Below are 20331 nucleotides of genomic sequence, written 5' to 3' on the forward strand. Positions count from 1 at the left end.
TCCTGTCTCTGCGCAGAAACGAGCCCCCTGAGCTCTCTGCTAAGCTCTGAGCGAGTCCCGTGGCCGCCCTCAGCAGATTGCTCCTACGATAAGGATCCCTTCTTATGGTCATTTCCTTTTAGAGAAAAGTTTTAATTTCTGAAGGGGAAAAAAACATACCACTTATGTGAAAATAATGAAAGCAAAAATGAAATAACTGTACAAGCAATACCTACTCTTAACCATTTATAGAAAAAGAAGTCATATACTGTTTAATTTTGCATCCTTACACACGTATTATCATGAACAAAAATTGTTCTTTTTGTAATTTTAGAATGACAGTCCCCATTACTAAGAAAACCAGGTGGTCACAGTCAGCTTTTCCAGTGACATAATGCCGTGTGGCTACCAATGGGCACATGCTTTCAGTAAAGACTTGAGAGGGGCAAGTGAAATTTAAACTTTTTTTTTTTTTTTTGTATTTTTCTAAAGTGAGAAGCAGGGAGGCTGAGACACAGACTCTCGCATGTGCTGGACCAGAATCCACCCGGCATGCTCACCAGGGGGTGAGGCTTTGCCCATCTGGGGCGTTGCTCCTCTGCAACCAGAGCCATTCTAGCACCTGAAGCAGAGGCCATGGAGCCATCCTCAGCACCCTGGTTAACTTTGCTCCAATGGAGCCTTGACTGCGGGAGGGGAAGAGAGAGACAGAGAGAAAAGAGAAGGGGAGGGGTGAGAAGCAGATGGGTGCTTCTCCTATGTGCCCTGGCCGGGAATTGAATCTGGGACTTCCACACGCCAGGCTGATGTTCTACCACTGAGCAAACCAGCCAGGGCTGTAAACTATCTTTATTCAAGTGTCTCACATGAGTAAAATTACACTTTGCTAAAGTGAAAGAATTTTCCTAATCTTTGTGGTGAAGTATTATTTGGAGAAAATATTCTGCAAATGACCCTGAATCACTCATGGATTTAAATGCAGAGCATTGACCCATCTGACAGTCTTTATTAATTAAGATTGCTGTTTACATAGGGAGGACCACAAAGCGCTGGGAAAAACCTTGAGCATTAGGCCTTACCCAGCAGTGGCTGGCTGACCCCCAGTGGGAATAAGCCATGGCTCAGGGCAGTGTGGCATGCCTTTTAAGCTACCCTGGGAACTCAGGCTTTGGAACACAGATCTTGCATGATTTAAGCATTTTCCTGAGAAGAATGCTTTTTCTTCTTTGACTGACTACAGCAAACATATGCTTAAAGTGAATTCTTAAATTTGGGGTTCATTTGGGGATTTTCATTTCTTTACAGTCTGCATCGAATTAGCATGTCAACTGTGGGCTTTTTTTTTTTTTTTTTTTTATAAAATTGTTTTACATTGTCCTGCAAAGATTACATTCTTTTGGCTTTGGAAAAATATTTCCTGTTCAGTTCGAGCCATTATAGCCTGTTAGTGTTTCCCATCTGGACACCCCCGCCGGAGCCTGCCTCCCATCAGCACCACCACGAGGGCCGGGCAGCCCGGCGGGCCTGCGGCGGGGGCGTAGGACACCCCAGACCTGTTCACCTCCTCAGGGCACCTGTGCCACCCACACACCTGCGCTTGCAGTGTGGGGCCTTTATTTTTATTATTATTATTTATTTTATTTTATTTTTCTGAAGCTGGAAACGGGGAGAGACAGTCAGACAGACTCCCGCATGCGCCCAACCGGGATCCACCCGGCATGCCCACCAGGGGCGAAGCTCTGCCCACCAGGGGGTGATGCTCTGCCCCTCCAGGGCGTTACTCTGCCGAGACAAGAGCCACTCTAGCACCTGGGGCAGAGGCCAAGGAGCCATCCCCAGCGCCCTCCCTCGGCTGCGGGAGGGGAAGAGAGAGACAGAGAGGAAGGAGGGGGGGAATGGGGGGTGGAGAAGCAAATGGGCGCTTCTCCTATGTGCCCTGGCCGGGAATCGAACCCAGGTCCCCCGCACGCCAGGCCGACGCTCTACCGCTAAGCCAACCGGCCAGGGCCTTTTTTTCTTTTTTCAATCTTTAAAAAGTACGTGATTCCCCCTTTCACAGAAGAATCAAACCGATGTCCTTTCTTGCCTTCTTCTGCCCCTACCAGGCACTTACCCCGTGGATATTTTGGAAGATGACCCTGAAAGACATCGGGAGGCAGCGCTGGCTTACTACACCACCCTCAGAGCCGGGCTGCAGCCCTCCGCAGAGGTCTTGACCCTTCCCACCGGGGAGCAGGTATGTGTGATCTTTCTTGCTGATAGAGATCTCCGGAAAATCAAACCAACTAGAAAGTGAAATGTTAGTGAAAGGGATTGCGGATTAAAAAAGAAAAACCTCCTCGAGGGAAAAACTACAGTAATTCCACCCTGAGAAGCGTCTCAAGGTTAGTTCTGCAAGGCCGTGAGCCACACAGCCTGTCGAGAATCCTATACCTACCGCGTGCCAGCTGTGCAACCTTGAGCAAGTGTCTCAACCTCTCTGATCTTGGTATTCTCATCTCTGAAACGGGGACAGTGACGAAGCCTGCATCATACTGTGGTGACGAGGCTTAAATGAAACACTGTATGGGTCGCCTGGCTGGGCCTCAGTTTCCCTATTTGTAGCACGAGGGGATTGGATGGTCTTTGGTCTCGGAGGTTTGGCTCTGCTCTAAAATGCTGTGCTTGGGCAGCGGTAGAGCGTCGGCCTAGCGTGCAGAGGACCCGGGTTCGATTCCCGGCCAGGGCACAGAGGAGAAGCGCCCATTTGCTTCTCCACCCCTCCGCCGCGCTTTCCTCTCTGCTCTCTCTTCCCCTCCCGCAGCCAAGGCTCCATTGGAGCAAAGATGGCCCGGCCGCTGGGGATGGCTCCTTGGCCTCTGCCCCAGGTGCTAGAGTGGCTCTGGTCGCAACAGAGCGACGCCCCGGATGGGCAGAGCATCGCCCCCTGGGGGGCAGAGCACCGCCCCTGGTGGGCGTGCCGGGTGGATCCCGGTCGGGCGCATGCGGGAGTCTGTCTGACTGTCTCTCCCTGTTTCCAGCTTCAGAAAAAAGAAAAAAAGAAAAAAAAGAATAAAATGCTGTGCTTGGGAACGATGTTCCGTCGGTTGGAATGCAGTGACAGCCATTACGATATTCAGCACTGCTGAGGTTGCCTCTTGAATACAGACCAGGAGGGAGTGGAGAGAAGTGAGAGCCGTTCATAAGAATGGTGGGATTGTGTGTGAAATTCATACATTCCCCACCCCCACAGCCAATGAAAATATATGTGACGCCTAGGCTGCATGTAGGTCAGTCACCTTTCTTTCAGATTTGAGGCTGACCCGCTGAAAGCGACAAGATTTTCTTGTTCTGTACGGACAAGATGTCACCCAGCCCGGATTTTGTCGCTCTCTGTCCAGCACAGTTGGTTGAGGCCGAAGAGGTTTTATTTCTCTGAACTGAAGTTATCCCAGCGTGAATTAAAACAAGGGCCTGTGCAGTTTACATAGTGGGGCTCCCTTGAGATGTGCAATCAGCTCCCAGAAGAATCTGGTTCCCAGGAGTGGCCGCTCCTGGTTGATCGGCCCAGGGAGGTCGCTGTATGCACGTGCTTGTGGCGCCCCCTGGTGGCAGTGTGAGCAGAGACGAAAGCAAGCTCTTGGTCGAGGCCAGGGGCTCCCTCGCTCTGGAGTCAGGGGATGAGGTGGCGTTGGAGGGAGTGTGGGCAATGCCAGGTAACCGAGCAGTGTGGTGAGATACAAGTTGGCCCCCAAGTACTTAAGGGTGAAGTTTCGATCATCTGCTTGTGTTTCACGCTCATTTATGGACGTTAGTTTTCAGAAACCTAAATATATTGTATGCTTAGGGTGTGGATGATTTTAGTGTTACTAGCAAAATCATAACAAAACAAGACAGTTGACCCAAATTAACTTGTTCTCATGTGATAGGAATGTTAGAATGACTTCATACCTAGTTGCTTCTCGCCTTGTAAAAAAAGATTTATGACAATAATCAGTTGTTTTCCTACCATTTTAGCAGCTAGTTAACAAATGGCAGAAATTTCTTACCATTTGTTCAGTTGAAATAGTCTAATTTTGGATGGCATTGGGCCTTGTTTTTGCTTTTAGCAAATTTCAACTTTTCTTTTTGACCCCAGAGAGATTTTTTTCCCCCAAACAAAAAGAAAGGATGTATCATGGCACATCACCCTGGTCCCCTAAAAGTCCTTTCTTTTCATAATTGACTCTGTTTTCGGTCTTGAAATGGTCCTATCCCTTTAAAATGCAATCATACTTACTGATTTTTCTGGTTATAAAGCAGGGCATGCCTCATGGTAAAATGTTGGAACCATAGCCAAGGCCAGTGAAGATGCAGTCACCAGTTAACCACTGTAAATGTGTTATTATTATTATTATTTTAATTAAGTGAGAGACAGAGAGGCAGAGAGACAGATTCCCACATGCATCCCAACCAGGATCCACCCAGCAAGCCTCTTATGGGGCAATGTTGTGCCCATCTGAGGCCACTGCTCCATTGCTCAGCAACCAAGCTATTTCAGCACCTGAGGCGAGGCCCTGGGGCCATCCTCAGTACCTGGTGCCAACTTGCTAAAATAAGCCATGGCTGTAGGAGGGGAAGAGGGGAAGAGAGAGAGGGTGGGGTGAGGGAGTAGAGAAGCAGGTGGATACTTCTCCTGTGTGCTCTGACCTGGAATCGAACCTGGGATTTCCACATGCTGGGCCGACACTCTATCACAGAGCCAACCAGCCAGGGCCCGTTGTAAACACTTGACGTGTTTCCGTTCAGCTTCTATTTCTGCATGTGATGTTTGAGTATCCAGATCGCAGTCTGAATACAAGTCTCTGTACTAAGCCTCCTTCCCTGTCAACACAGGGCTTTGTGTATAGAGTTTGCAGTGGCCTTGTAATGGCCGTCTGGTGGGTACACCATGCTTCACAGAACTACTGCGGACCCTTCGCTAAGGTGACTTGAAGACGAGGCGGCACGGAGATATGTTCAGGTCTCAGGGTTTGTTCTAAAACTGTGGAGGCCTGCTGTAGACTTTACCAGCCACTTGCCACCTCCCTCAGCCCACCCACCCTTCTCTCCCTCTGTTGTGCCTCCTCTTTGTTCAGAATGGGCTCTGCAATGTGATTGTTGACCTTCTGCGCTGGGAGCTGGGAGCTGGGAGCTGGTGGTTTGGTAGCCACAAGGAGAGGGTTTGGGATGTGGGCGCTTGAGAGAGGCCCTCGGGGACAGTCCCCGCATTCGGTGGGGGCCTCGAACATGCTGCTTGGTGTTCCTCTCGTTCATAAGCCAGCAGGTGCCTGGCACCGAAGTTCCCTGTCCCAGGGTGCCGGGGCAGAGCCCGCACCGGACGGGCGGCGGTTTCTCGAGACTGCTTGCAGAGACCCGGCCAGGGCAGCCACGGCGGGTGGCGTCGTGGGGGGCACACAGGCTTGTCCACAGAGTGGCCCCAGGCTGGCGTGGCCCTCTGCTCTCACAGGTTGAGGCCCAGGTCGGGTGCCTGCCCAGTGGACAGGTGGGGGAGGGAAGAGCACGTGTGCTGGGAGGGTGACAGCTGAGAGCCTCCGTCACCTCACCCTTCGTGTTGGGCTCAGAGTGGGCGGGTCTTCCATTTTTGTGTTGCCACAACCTGTCACATTACCCTCAGTGTAACTGCTCTTTTGGCCAGTACTGTGCTAATTGTTACGTGGTATCCAGCGCCCTTCCTGTGATCAAAGAACAAAACGGTGATTTTATTGTCCATTTCAGGTCAAACTGGAAGCTTCGTCCCTTTGCTTCTGCACCGTGCACCACGACGAGCCTCAGCATAAAATCTTGGTCTTGGTCAGTCCCCAGGACACACAGACAGGTGGGTAGTTGTTCATGGGTTTAAAACACACGGACTCAGAATTAGAGTGCTGTGTCTGGAGCCCAACCTAGGAGATGGTGTTTGGACTTAGAAGTCCATCCAGGCAGAAGTGCTGGGTGTTCAGCGTGTGGAGATCAGACAGTGTGTATGTCTGTTCACTGACACACACTGATTGTTTTTAATAGAGACACTCGACGCTCCCTTGCCCGCAGTGACGGCGTGCAGGCCTGCCTTTGGGGGTGGACCAGCTGTTCTCATGAGGGACGTCTGGCTGCGCGCACAGGGGCCATTTCATGCCCCCCGGGCAGAGGAGGCCGTGTGGCCGCGACCTGCCCGGGGTCGCAGGGCGAGTGCAGGGGAGAAGGTGCAGGCCAGGTCCAGTTCATATGTTTCCTTTTGTCACTGTTGTTGCTTGTGCTCTGGTGTCCTGTCCGGGCACCTGTGCTCATGTGGAGAGCCAGCCCTTCCCTCAGCTATACTCGCTCCTCCTGGCTGTGTGCTCATTGCCATTGGAGGGCATCCTTTGCCTCTAACCCAAGTTGTTACAGAGGTGCTGGCACTGTGTTCGTGCAGTTATTGCACCCCTGAGTGCACACCCAGCCCCTGGCTCGCTGTGTATCTAGGTCACCACAGCAGTTCCGAGGGATTGTACGCCGTGCACGTCTGAAGTTCAACAGAGGGGAGCCCGGCTGAGTCAGAGAGAGGACTTCTGTGTAATGACTCTCCTGACACCAGCCAGGGACACTTGTTGGAAACGGGAGTGAGGCCACTTTGCCTTGTCTGTCTGGTCTTGGTGAACTCAGGTTGATTTTAACTCCGGTCTGTCTTTCCTAGCAGTTTCTCTATGGACCTTTCATAGTTTACTGCAGACCACCCTCAGGAGGGCTTTTCAGGGAACCAGGGCTAGTTCGTTCCAAGGTCTCCCTCCGCACGCGCCCACCAGGACAGCGCTGGCTCGTGTTTGCTCTTTGTGGCCGACCCTAGGCTGCCAGGCTCCCAGGGACAAGGTGTTTACAACGGCAGGATCTCCTTCCCGGGGGACCGTGTGGCCCTGGGATGTCCGTTCACTGGATCTAGAGACGCGAGCGTCTCTGAACATGGCCGATGTTCCCCCTCCTTCCGCCTTCCCGCCCTTTCCAGCCACCAGCCTTGCTCCAGGTCTGGGGATGCTCTGCCTTCCCTGTTCGGACAGGCCTTCCTCTGTGACCACTGCCACTTCCACCCAGGGAGCGCTCCCGCCCAGGGAGTTTCCACCCGGAGAGCTTCCCCTCTGCATCCAGCCAGCCTTCCTGACCACTTCCCGCTGGCTCAAGCTCACTCAGCACTCTGGCCTTGGCTCCTCGGGTTTGCAAGGACGGTGCTGGTCCTGAGGACCTGTCCTCGGCGACGGGGCTCTTCCGTCCTCTGCGCTGTCCTGTGCACAGCGGACCCTTTCTGATGGAGGCCTCTCTCCAAGCTCCTGGGCCACAGGTGTAGCTCTTTCTCGATGAGACTATCTGCTTGTCAGCTCTTTCTGACAATAACTGAGATTTTTTTTCCCCTGGAACATGCAGTGGTTAGATGACCATAGGTCAGGGCAAAGAATGTCAAGAGACTTATTACAAAATGTCAGTCTGTCATGGAGTCAAATGAAGGAGACCCAATGCCCCCATGCCCCAGTGCTCCCGAGGAAGGGGACTCTCGGGCATTGCTGGGTGTCGGGGACAGCCAAGCCTGGCTCTTGGCAGGGACGTGATAGTCTGGTCAGAACGGGGCAGGAGGCCCGAGAGGCTCGCCACTGCCCACACCGTGGTCTCAGAGGCGGGCGTCAGCCCTGGGGTGCCGGTGGGGGTGGGACCCGGGCACAGGGGACCCCGACAGCGGCTCCTGCTCACTCCTGGGCAGCACCTGCCTGTCCAGGTCTGACCAGGAGTCACATCAGTCCCTTCTTTGAACATTTTGACATTTCCTTCCACAATCTCCCCCTTCTGCCCTGAGCCCTCTTGGGAGGGTGGGCCGAGGGGAGTGAGAGTGACGCCCGGGGACGTGCTGTGTGCAGTCCTGGGTGGGAGGCCGGGTCCTGTCTGCTCTGCAGCCCCTGACAGGATGCTGTCACTGTGACCGTGCTTGGGGGTGGGTAGAGGGACGGACACGGCCATGAACCCCCGGGAGAGACGCCACAGGGGGCCTGGCAGAGGACAGGGGAACCAGGCTGGAGGGAGAGTAGAGATGACAGGACTCGGGGTGGGTGGAGGGACAGGAGGAAGGCTGGGGGCGGCTGGGTGTCACTGTGCTTGGTGGTGGTGAGAGCACTGTAAGCTCGTTTCTGAATGTGCTGGACATTGTGCACGCAGGGCCCTGGACCCCAGGTGCCCCCTCGGTGCGGGGACATGCTGTCACCAGCCTCCATTCCTCTCTGTCCTCTCTGGCGGCTGACCTTCTTATGTAGACAGGGAGCTCTTTGAGGGGAGGTGTCATGTCACTTAGATCTTCTGGACTCTTCCCAGAGGGTGTTGGGTGAACCCCCCTTTGCCTGCTGTGCAGAGGGGACACCGCGGGTGGGGGAGGGGCCTGAGAAACAGAACGCAGGACCTCCGGGGAACCACGCGCTGACCTCCCCAGTAAGACCGTCTCCCCGCCAGCCCACTTCCAGGATGTTCTCTGTCCGAGCGGAACCGTCCTCCATGTGGATACGGACTTTTTTTTTTGCAATTTCTGGTGTTTGCATGTCATGGGCACCCTGAGAAAAACAGGCAGGGAATGAAAAAATTATGACTTTTTCTTGGAAGAGTGTCCCCGTTCTGGGCTCGCAGCGGTGGCAGGAGCCAAGGCAAACTTTCAGAGGAAGCCAGAGCCCCAGGGACCTGCCGTGCTCACGGCTGCCCTGGGCCGGGCGGGGTTGCAACATGGAGGGCCTGGGGCCAGGCCTGGTCCGGGCTTTGCTGGGGGCAGGCGGGTGGTGGGTCAGGGGCACTGGGAGGGTGGGAGGTGAGGTGTTGGGGCCAGGCCTGGTCCGGGCTTTGCTGGGGGCAGGCGGGTGGTGGGTCAGGGGCACTGGGAGGGTGGGAGGTGAGGTGTTGGGGCCAGGCCTGGTCCGGGCCCTTGTGGGGGCAGGCGGGTGGTGGGTCAGGGGCACTGGGAGGGTGGGAGGTGAGGTGTTGGGGCCAGGCCTGGTCCGGGCCCTTGTGGGGGCAGGTGGGTGGTGGGTCAGGGGCACTGGGAGGGTGGGAGGTGAGGTGTTGGGGCCAGGCCTGGTCCGGGCCCTTCTGGGGGCAGGCGGGTGGTGGGTCAGGGGCACTGGGAGGGTGGGAGGTGAGGTGTGCCCCTGGGGGCCCTTTCTGGGACGCCCCTCGCCCCTTTGCAGGCTGCTCGGATTCTGGAGAGGAATCGGGGTGGGAGTCCAAAAGGTGGGGTGGGGGTGCCGTGAACGGCTGACCCCCGTGAAGAGGGACCCGGCGAGAGCACTCCTCGTCCTGCCTGTGCCTTGGAGGGCAAGGCCTGGCCCTCCGGTGGGGGTGGGGGGCTGGACCCCAGCTCTGCCCCTCAGGGTGGCCTGTCCTCCCGGCCTGGTGAAGTGGGGGCCGTGTGTGTCCACTAGGGTCAAGCCGATGTGGCTGGAGTAGAGGACAGGCTGGTTTCCCTGGAAAGTCTCAGATTTAGAATAGGGAGAAGCCAGTGCACCTTCTCCTCTAGTGTCCAGTTGTGGTGACCCCACCCTTGCCGCTGCCCCCTCAGGCTCACAGACACCAGGTGTCCAGGGACCACGTGGTCAGCCGTCTCTCCTGATCCTGTGGACACTGGCTCTTTGCAGTTGAGTCTGTGCTGGCTTTTTGTTGTGAGTGGTAAGAGTCTGTTCTTTTTTATGGCCGGGTAGTATTCCACTGTGTAGACGTACCGCATTGGCTTTATTCCCCTGTCCACAGAGGGACCGCGTGCTGGCTTTCTGGATAATGCAGGGATAAGCATCTGCCCAAGATGGGTCTTACCCTCCCCCCTTCTGCATGGGTGGGGCCCACTTAATTGGTGGGTTCGACAGTTTGGGGGAAAGAGTTCTGGCTGGAAACCCAGCCTCGGTTTGAACACCTCCTCCTGGAGCGTGGGGCCCATCTGGCCTCACACACTCACCGGTGTCAGGCGGCCCCCGGGTTGAATGGGACCTGAGTTCCCATGCGCAGCAGGCTGACTCATGCTGGGCATGGCGAGAGCTGTTTCCCTGGGCTGTGGTGGGCGCCGGCTGAAGCACTGTGCACAGCGATAACATTGTCTTGTAGGAACACATGTTGGCCATTGTTTGGGAACCCTTCCTTCCCTCCCTGTTAATTTACGGCACTTCCTGTGAGTGGGTCTGAAACGCCGGGGAAGATGGCCTCCCACAGACAAGGGCATGTCGTTCGTACCAAGGGGCTCCTGGTATTTGGAAAGCAGGGAAGGTCCAAGGAGAGTATTCTGAGTGTCAGGGGTGGAGCTGTGGTCTGGGGGCGGGGCTGCTTCGAGGCCTCCGGGGCTTTCACCCCTGCCGCCTTCCCGACCGAGACACTCACTGTGTCCACTGTTGTCCCGCCTGCTGACTGTCAGCGTCCCTTCCTAGATGGAGCGGCTCTGGGGTGGGTTTCTTCCTGCCCCCACCCCGTCCCAGTCGGCTCTCCCTCGGCTCCAGGCTCCCCATCTCAGTCCCTCCTCCCGGAGCTCAGAGCTGGCCACACGGAAACCACACAGCTTTCGGCTTGGGACCCACAGAGAGGCTGATGCTGAGATGCCCCCTTCCCCAGGCGGAAGCACCCACGTTCCCGGGTCACCCGGGAAGCGCTCTCCCACGAGGAGGACGTGGTGTGGAAAGGGGAGCCCGCGTGATGCCGTGCGACAGCCGCTGTGTCAGCTCCCGTGCTCTCCCTCCCCTTGAACGACGGGCCACTGTGGTCAGTGTTGCTTAGAAGTCATGCAGCACCTCGGCATGTGTTTACGCACAGGCCTCTGCCAGAAATTTTCAGCAATTTTTGTAAAGTGTATTTTGTTTCTGTGAAGATGGCCTGTCACTTTGGTTCAACTTTGGTTTTTTCTTTTTCTTTCTTTTTTTTTTGGCGCAGTGGGGACTACATATTTCTTTGATTTGTAATGGGACAGTGGAGGCTTAGACTCCAGGGGCGCGATGGGGGGTGCTGGAGAAGCAGCAGAGGAACTTGAAGCCCCCTCCACGGTGGCTGAAGAAGTTCACATCGTAGGCCAGGTCGTGAGCCGCTTGCAGTCCGTGTGGGGGCGGGGCTCGCTGCTGGGACTCGGGAGAGGGACAGTCCCCTGTGCACTAGCCTTGCCTTCTTCAGCCGGTGCAGTCAGGGTGGACTGCACAGGGGCGTCGCCCTTGTCTGGCCCCATCTGGCTGCCCCAGCCCGAGGCTGGCGGTGCCCTGAGTGTGGCCTTGGACTTGCAGGGCTCCGGCCTGGGCTCAGAGGTGGTGTTGCCTGCAGGGCCCTCGCTTGTCACTTCCGCCTGTTGGATTTTCACCTGGTGCTGCCAGAGCCCACGTAGGCGGGACTCCCAGGGTCCTTTCCCAGCATCCTCAGCATAACTGCCTCCTTCCTCCGGGTCCTGGTGACCCCCCGGGTCCCAGCTCAGATTCCCGCGCCTCCTATCGGAGCGGCTCGTTTGGGTCTCTCTTCCTGTTCAGGCTGCCAGCTCCCAGGGGCAAGGACGGGACTCGCTCCCTGGCCTCGGTGCCAGCCCAGCACCGATGGTGCAGCCAGCCGCTGAGTTCAGCTGATCGTTCTGGGCCTCCAGGCTGCCAGGGAGTCGGCCTCGGGGACCTGTCTCGCTGTCTTAGCTTGTCGGGAACGCTGTGGAGTGTCATGGAGTGCAACCCGTTGCTGACGTCTGCTCTGTGGCCCGTATGACCTGTCACTCACAGAGAGCAGGGGACTGAGTCAGCTCAGCAAGGTGCCCCCACTAACCGTGCCTGCCCGGGTGTGGTCGGCACCCTGCACACACTCCTCCTGCAGGTGCCTAGCGTCCGCTCAGCCTGGGTGAGGAGAGGGATGCTCACCAACCAGAACTGTTTTGTTCTTTCAGAACCAGGGGTGTGTGCTCTCTGTTTGGCAGCTGTCCAACCTTACTGGCTCCAGGGTCTCAGAACTGACGCCCCAAGGCCGGTTCTGCCGCGACGGTCAACCCCCAGGACTGTCCTCTGTCCTCCCTGGCTGGGTGCAGCCCTGTCCGCGGCTCTGCTGCCCGTCCGGCCTCCTGTCTGGGTGTCATGCTTGTCTGATTAAAAGCCCTGCTCTCTGGAGGGCTGAGTCCGTTTCCTGAGAGTCGGGACGCAGGGCAGTTTATTTTAGGCCTGTTCCACTCGACTGGACCTCACTTTCACTGCTTTCTAGCAGCTCGCGATTCCGTTCTGAAAGAAAAGTTCCGTCTGCTGGGTGACAACCCGTGTGACTAATTAATACTCTGCTTGGCACCGTGGAACTTACAAGGCATCATGCAAACACCAGGCTGGAACACGTTCCCTGTTTGAAGCTGCCTAAACACATCAAACACCTGAGTTCTAGGAATGCTCTGTATCAGTAAACTGAACATCTTTCATTGATTCATCTTGTTAGGCAAGAAAATAATCCTTACGGCTTTCTAATCCTGCAGATTCAGTGGGGGCCACCTTTTAACAGGAATTCAGCTGAATTAATCAGGCCATTTTCAGGCATCTAACTGGCCCTTCTCTCTCAGCCGGCCCTGTCCATCTGGGAACTGTTGTGGGAGATGAAATAATTCGCCAATGGCATGAAACTGACAGGGTGGGTTAGATGCTCCTGGTTTTAGGAAGGGGGGCTGGCTCTGCAGGTTCATGTGCAGTACTGAGCTCATGCTGCTGTGGCCTGGTCCTTACAGGGTGTCCTCCCAAAGTTCCTCAGAGAGCACAGAGGACGGGGGGGGGGGGGGGGGGGGGGGGGGCTCAACCTGACTGACCCACAACACTTGCCCGAAAGCCTTGAGCTTCCCAGTCCATGTCCAAGATTTCCGTTTTCTACCCCACGTTACCATTTTCCTCCTAATCTTTTGACTAGGAGGATGTATCTTTTTTATTTTGTGGCTTCCGGACCCCTGGGGCACAGGCACCTGGCTGGAGAAGCAGGTGTGAGCGTGGCAATAAAAGGGGAATAGAGAAGACACCAGAAGGGAAATAGGTCACAGTGTGTCCACTCAGTGGAATAGTATACAACACTGAAAAGGGTTTTGAGAAATCAAAACCCAGGGGAACCATAAAGGTCTGTCACGAATCCAAACAGTCCACACGGTGGATGATTCCGACCCTGTGGTGTTCTGGAAAAGGTAACACTAGGGAGACGGTGAGAAGTTCAGTGGTTCAGGGAGTTGCAAGGTTGCAGGGAGGGAGGGGGACATCCTGGAGCAGAGGGGACTTGGGGGCAGTGAAGTACTCTGTCCCACGTGAGAACAAGGGCCACGTGTCATCAGGCATCAGAGCAGACCAGTCCGTGTACAACCCCGAAGTGAACCCTACTGCAAACGATGAGCTCCGGACAATCATGACGTGTACATACCTCCATCCGTTGTAAAAAATTAACCACTCTGGTGCGGGAGCTGGGCTGCTCCAGTGGCTTGCTGGGTGCCCCTTAGATAATGCTGAGTTTGACTGAATTTGGGGCGTTCCGAGGTGTGACACATAGTGGGACTTTGAAAAGGAGTGTAACCCTCAGCCACTGAATTGGTCAATATTGGTGTGTAAAAAGGCCCAGCATCGGCCCTGGCTGGTTGGCTCAGTGGTAGAGCGTCAGCCTGGTGTGCAGAAGTCCTGGGTTCAATTCCCGGCCAGGGCACACAGGAGAAGCGCCCATCTGCTTCTCCACCCCTCCCCCTCTCCTTCCCCTCTGTCTCTCTCTTCCCCTCCTGCAGCTGAGGCTCCACTGGAGCAAAGATGGCCCAGGCGCTGGGGATGGCTCCTCGGCCTCTGCCCCAGGCACTAGAGTGGCTCTGGTCGCAACAGAGCAACGCCCCGGAGGGGCAGAGCATCGCCTCCTGGTGGGCGTGCCGGGTGGATCCCGGTCAGGCGCATGTGGGAGTCTGTCTGACTGTCTCTCCCTGTTTCTGGCTTCAGAAAAATACAGGAAAAAAAAAAGGCCCAGCACCATTAGGTTTGGGGTTCACTGCAGGCCAGCTATGAAGACACCTGTGACATGCCCTTCAGGTGAAAGAGGTCATCCCTGTCCTGGTTGGTGCTCTCGAACACTTCAGCTCCAGCAGTGGTGCCTGCTCTGCCCACGCACACTGTCCTCTGGCTGGGGAGGGAGGCTGCATGCAGTTGAGCCCGCGCCCTGGTGCCCAGCTGACTGTGTGCCCGTCGTAATCTTGTCTCGGCTCTCTCTTCAGTTGTGGCTGTGTACCTAAAGGAGTCCTGGTGGTCCCCCGAAGACGCGCTGAGAACCTCTGACCCTGCGAGAGGAGGGCTGATGCAGGTGAGGGGACCGCGTTGTGGTGGACGATGCAGAAGAGGCGGTGACAGCACCGTGCTCTTCCCACGTGAGCACCTGAGAGCTGTCCCCCGTGGCTCCTTTGTCCAGGACTGCTGATCAACAGAGGACCCCACACTGGGGTGGGGGGCGCTGACCCACAGAAGGGCACTGTCCCAGTCCTGGGGGCTAAGGTCTGAGCCCCCGGGGACCGCAGGGCCAGTCTCTTCCCACGGAGCTGAGGGGGACCCAGCAGGTTAATGGGGTGTGAGGTTCAGCCGTGGCACATGCTGCCCCATGGGGCTGCCCGGGGCCCCTGTTTGGGCGGCTGTGCTGGCCCCTTTCATGGGCCAGGTGGTACTCGTGGCGTGTGTTCTGACTTCTGGGAAGAGTCCGATCTGCTCTTTAAATTATTATTTTTTTTCAGAACCACGGCAGTCACTTTCTCCATGTGTCAGTTCTTCTCAACGTAGATGAGGAAAAACCCCCATATTGTCCCAAAACATGGCCTGAGTTGTGAACTCTGAGAAACTTGGCAGTTCATTCTTTCCACCTAAAGAACCACACTGTGAAGGCCTGTCCTGCCTCAGCTGTCTGGGGGGACAGCTCCCTGTCCTTTTATAGAACTCTGGGTGTGGACTTCTTTTTGCCTTTCAATTACATTTCGTTTCTTAGCCAGCTCTTCTTCAGCAATTACCAAAAACAAACAAACAAAACAAAACTTCTTAATGTTCTTTCCATGAACATAATTAGTGGTCCTGATTGGGGGATCGGAACTGGGTCTCCGTTTTGTGTCTCAGAAACGTCTAAGTCAGTGTCACACGTCACATGCAATTGTATCCCCAGTGATGAAATCGGGTGGATCAAATGCACCTTCCCCTCCTCCTTTTCTCCCACCAGTCTTTGGGCATTTCCCTCTTGCCAGGTGCAGTTCTGCCTTCCTCTCCCAGCTCCCCTCTGAGCCTTGGGTCTTGTACGCTGACTGTACGACCCCCACGTTGCACCAACTGCGTTTCGTGGCTGGCTCGTGACCGAGTCTAAACACGCGTTGGCTGCCGTCTTCTGAGATACAGAATAGGGCGACTTCTCAGAGTTCGCTGGTGTGGTTTTCACAAATTTGTTTTCCTCATCTAAGATTTGGCTGCAGATTAAGGTGAAATATTTTCCATTTGGGGCCAATGAATAAGTTTCTTGGCACCAAACACTTGGTGCTATCAGCTGGGATGCTGCAAGCTGCCTAAACATGGATGTTTCCCCTTGACCAGCAGAGGCAACTGAGGCTCCAAGAGGTTGTAAAAGTTGCTAAAGGGGCTGCAACCATAAGTGGTGATGGTGATGATGGTGATGATGATGGTGGTTATGATGGTGATGGTGATGATGGTGATGGTGATGGTGATAATGGTGGTGATGATGGTGATGGTGATGATGGTGGTGATGATGGTGATGATGGTGATGATGTGATGGTGATGATGGTGGTGATGGTGATGATGGTGATGATGATGGTGGTGATGGTGATGGTGGTGATGATGGTGATGATGATGGTGATGGTGATGGTGATGGTGGTGATGGTGGTGATGGTGATGGTGGTGATGATGGTGATGATGTGATGGTGATGGTGATGGTGGTGATGATGGTGATGGTGATGATGGTGATGGTGGTGGTGGTGATGATGGTGGTGATGATGTGATGGTGATGATGATGGTGATGATGATGGTGGTGATGATGGTGGTGATGGTGATGATGGTGATGGTGGTGATGATGGTGATGATGGTGATGATGTGATGGTGATGGTGATGGTGATGGTGATGATGTGATGGTGATGGTGATGGTGATGGTGATGGTGATGGTGATGGTGGTGATGGTGGTGATGGTGATGATGATGGCAGTGATGATAAAAGTTTAAGCGTCAAGTATTACATATAAGACCCAGCCCTGATATTTATATTAAACTTCCCTTTCCCGGAGTCTCAGCTCTAGGAGGGGAAGAAATAGGAGGACACCACTGGCCAGGCTCACACAGGGGCACCACCTTGCAGCTGAGAAGCCCTGGCCTGTCACGTAAACCCACCTGCCTCTGATGGAGCCTGCACCCAGCTGCCACCAGTCCCCGTGGGAATGAGGGAGGGGAGTTGATCAGCACAGTCACTCACCCTGAGAGCTTCAGTTTGCTCGCCTGTGAAGCAGGACCTCCCGGGGCGGGGGGCAGGTGGAAGTCACAGCCCAGGAATAGCATTGCCGGTTTTGTCAGGGGACGTGGTGATCAGCACCCGCATGCCTGGGCTCTCCCACGACCGCACTGTCACTTTGTCAGCAGTGGGTTGGTGTCATTGCAGGCGCCATGTGTTAGCAGTTGCGTGGAGCTGCATTTAGAATAGGGGGACCGCCGGAGCACAGCCTGGTTAGCTCTGCTGTGGTTGCGGGACTGGGAGGCCTCCACTGCGCCCTGTGTCTGCCGTCCTGGGGGTCCCACAGATGCAGGGAATTCTAGCAGCGGCAGCGTGTCATTTCCGCCTGTTAGGGAAGCACTGACCACCGTACGTTTCTTCATTGGCCCTGACTTCGCGGTGGGCGTGGACGGCTCTGTTTTCCCGCCTTAAGTTGGGGCGGGCCTTGGGTCCCAGCTGCTCTCCGGGGTTGGGGCTCAGGCATGTGCTCAGACTCTGTCGCGAGAGTCACCCTGAGAGTCAGTTCCTTCTGGTGTAGTCGCTGGTTGCACTCCCCAGTTTCTTCCGCTCTGGAAGGCCAGACGTCCGGGGCTGGTGGGCTAGACTCGTCCAGCAAATCTGAAGTGCCCCCCCACCATGAAAAGTTCCTGTCTCGTCCCTGATCTCTGTCCGCTAAACTCCACGCTTGCGGCCCTGGGGACCCTGGACACGCCTCGGGTCCTCCCCTCGTTCCTGGAGGCCAGGGGGTGCGGAAGGCCCCGGGCGCTCACATCTCTGCGGGAGGCCAGTGTCCAGGTTGGCCCCTGAGCGCGAGAAGCACCCGCGGCCGGGGGATGCACGCGTCTCCAGTGTGTGGGCCGATCGGGCGCAGAGTGACTGCCTCTGACCTTCCTCTCTCGTCTCACTGGGTTGCTCTTGTTTTTTTTCCTTTTTCTTCCTCCAAAGGTTCGCTCATTTGGGGAAAGGATTGTGCTTTTCATTCTCAACGTCGTTATTTTTGGGAGCCGGGAGCGGACACTGGACAACAGCGACCTGTTTTTCCTGCCCCACTCCGCGAGGGAGGAGGCCACCCTTCTGTGGCGGGACGGGGCTGCGGTCGGCTTCTACACGACCAAGAGGAAAGGTAATGGCCCTGGGCCGTACGGGGCCTCCGCCCCCCCAGGCTCCCAGGGGCCCCTCAGCACCCGCATCCCTTCGGGGAGAATCTTCTGGCACCAGAGTGACAGCTGCCTCACCTGGCATGGGCGGGCATCCACGGTGCAGGGGTCATTTTCACCCCATTTCTCGTGTTACTGGCAAACGGGCTGAAAATCGTGCCCCTGTGACTCGGACAGCACAGGGGCCCCAGCAAAATACTTGCTGCCGTTCAAGGTGTTGAACGGCTGTGGAAGAACAGTGCTTTCCATGGTTTCCTGTGACGTTACCAGTTCGCCGTCAGGAGAGCGAGCGCTGCCCCCAGCTGACACGGGGCGCAGAAGCACACTGGGTGCCGAGGTCTGTGGACGTGGCCTCAGAAGAGGGGGGCTGGCCATGCTGGCCGGGCCTGGCCTAGGACTCCCTTTCCTGGGCCGGGACAAGAAGGGACTGTGGAATAAGCACCATTTTGCCGAAGGGTTTGGGCTCATCTTTAGAGCTGCTTTCCTTAATCACTTCTCAACTGCTGTTTTCAAATTTATTTTTCGAGTACAGCTGTGCTTGTACAACGTTGCACTGGTTTCGGGTGGAATACGTTGTGATTAGACATTTACGTACCTTGCGAGGTGATTTGCCCAATAAGTCTGGTACCCACCGGCTCATTTGCTTTATTGACGGTCATAGGTTGTTTCTGCTGAAGGGTCTGTTCAAAGAGTTTTCCAAACATGCTCAGGGTGGTGTGATTCTGTGTTTGAAAGCACATGTGCTCCAAACGCCAACCAGTCTGATGGGTTGGGTCCCCCTCTCGCTGGCTTGGGGCTCTGTGCTCTCTCCCCTTCAAACCCACAGGGTTTCCACTTTTGCCTGGTGAGCCGCTCACATCTAGTAATGTTCTTGGTTAAAAAAAAAAAGCATCACACGCGCAGATCTGACCCTGAGTTGTTCTGCCGTTCAACAGTAGATCCCTCTAACTTTTTTTTTTTTGGTCAGGTTCCCTGGGGTCTCCTTCACCCTGTGTGGCTAGCTGTAACCCAGGGACTTGGGCAGTTGCTCTGGATTCGAGTCTAATTCGTTCTGTGATTCTCATGCTGTGAGCACGTCCCCTTTAGATTTCAGCTGCTTTCCTTGCCCTAACGTTGTGTCTTGGACACCTGTGGCCGGAAGGCTTCTGTTTTCCCCACCCGATGTGTCCCGTGGCCAGCTGGCTGGACCCAGTGGCCAGCTGGCTGCAGACTATGGGCTCCATTATTCCTGTTGTAGTTTTCTGAGACTGAACTTCCCTTGGCCCCTCCATGAGCTTTTGGATGCCCTATGGGTGGTGGTGTCTCTGAATGGTTTCCTGAACTTACTTCTCAGGTAGTTCCTATATGTCAGAATTTGCATGATCAATGCATTCCATCCCCCCCCCCCCATTATCTCATGGGACTGGCCCCGACGTGGATTATAGAATTTTATTTCTTGCCTTTTCATCTCTTTTAAGTTCAGAGAAGGATTTATGTTGAGGAATTGAAACACGGTTGCTCTTAGCAGCAATCAAAAATAAATTACAAATCATTTAGGTAGCGACTTAGGTAGGCTTCATCGTTTGACATGGTGCTTGCTGAAACGTCACCGGCTGCATATGATTTTACTGACGGCAGGAGTATACACGCAGAAGTTCAGTGCAGCTAATGAGGCTGCTTTGGGCTTGGCTCCGTCATGGCGCCTGTCACAGCATCACATAGTATTGTGGTGTTGGCACTGAGAACGGCAGGGCATAGCACAAGGCCTGCCCCTCAGCTTGGTGGGTGTCTCTCTGCATTACTTGAGATCCTCAGGATGTGGAAGACCAGCTAAGTCAGCTCAGCTCCGGCCAGGCTGCAGCGGATCAGCAGGGTGTTTGCAGGAAAGAAAATGTAGAGATTCATTGTATCATAGGATCGCAGGCTGTTTAAGAGGATGCGTGGTGGCCGTGGCTGGGAGCTCAGCTGATGAGTATGTCATCCTGCAACACCAAGGTTGCCGGTTCACCCCCTAGTCAGGGCACATACGGAGATCAACCAGTGGATGCGTAAATAAGTGGAACAACAAATCAGTGTTTCTCTCTCTCTCAAATCAATCAATAAAAATGAAAAGACAGTATACATTCTTTCTAAGCACATTCTTAGCACATTTATTTATGTGTGGGTAATGAAGTACTATTTAAAAATTACGAGATAGTAAAATTGATCCTTTTTTGACTTTACGGTTCTATGAAATTCAAACTTTTTTTTTTTTAATTTAGTGTTCAGAATTCATAAGTCAGGGGACAGCTGTGTCATTGATGTTTTACGGGAAACTGGATGTAGTCTGTTGGGGTAAATGCCCTTGGCCATAATTGGACACAAGGAGCCCGTGTTAGAGTTGCTAGAAGGAGCCCGTGCCCTGGAGACGGGCCGGGTGGGTCTCCCAGCCCCTGTGCCCTGGGCCTGGGGAGGCGCGGTGGTGTCGTCCAGATGGGTCTCTGTGGACCGTGCACAGTGAGGGAGGGGTCTCAGGAGTCTGGGTGCATGGACGCCCTTGCTCTGCCCCGTCACATGTTGGCTGTTCACGTGAGAGTTATAGTCCAGTGACCGCATCCATAGCGATTCATTGCACGGGGGCCGACAGGCCAGTCCATTGGAGGACTGGGGGGGGGGCGTAGCGATTCATTGCACGGGGGCCGGCGGGCCAGTCCATTGGAGGACTTGGGGGGGGGAGCGGTCTGCTCCCTGAGGAGGTCCACTTGAAGCTCACCCTGCATCCAGATGGTCCAGGGCCCTGGCCATGT

The 20331-nt window shown here is 55.1% G+C and overlaps 1 protein-coding gene across 2 annotated transcripts in view; it reads left to right on the forward strand.

Moving 5' to 3' along the window:
* LOC136310939 (protein FAM169B-like) overlaps nt 1–20331 on the forward strand; it is a 47266-nt gene that overhangs the window by 14608 nt on the left and 12327 nt on the right. The window contains exons 2-6 of one of the 2 annotated variants that reach the window (XM_066240009.1): nt 2085–2215; nt 5716–5815; nt 13893–13982; nt 14165–14250; nt 17355–17532. In XM_066240009.1, coding sequence (XP_066096106.1) covers nt 2085–2215; nt 5716–5815; nt 13893–13982; nt 14165–14250; nt 17355–17532 — 585 coding nt within the window. The remainder of the gene's footprint in view (nt 1–2084; nt 2216–5715; nt 5816–13892; nt 13983–14164; nt 14251–17354; nt 17533–20331) is intronic. The other variant, XM_066240008.1, reaches the window with a different exon arrangement.

The sequence above is a fragment of the Saccopteryx bilineata genome, chromosome 7, assembly GCF_036850765.1.
Source record: "Saccopteryx bilineata isolate mSacBil1 chromosome 7, mSacBil1_pri_phased_curated, whole genome shotgun sequence".
Classification (NCBI taxonomy): Eukaryota; Metazoa; Chordata; class Mammalia; order Chiroptera; family Emballonuridae; genus Saccopteryx; species Saccopteryx bilineata.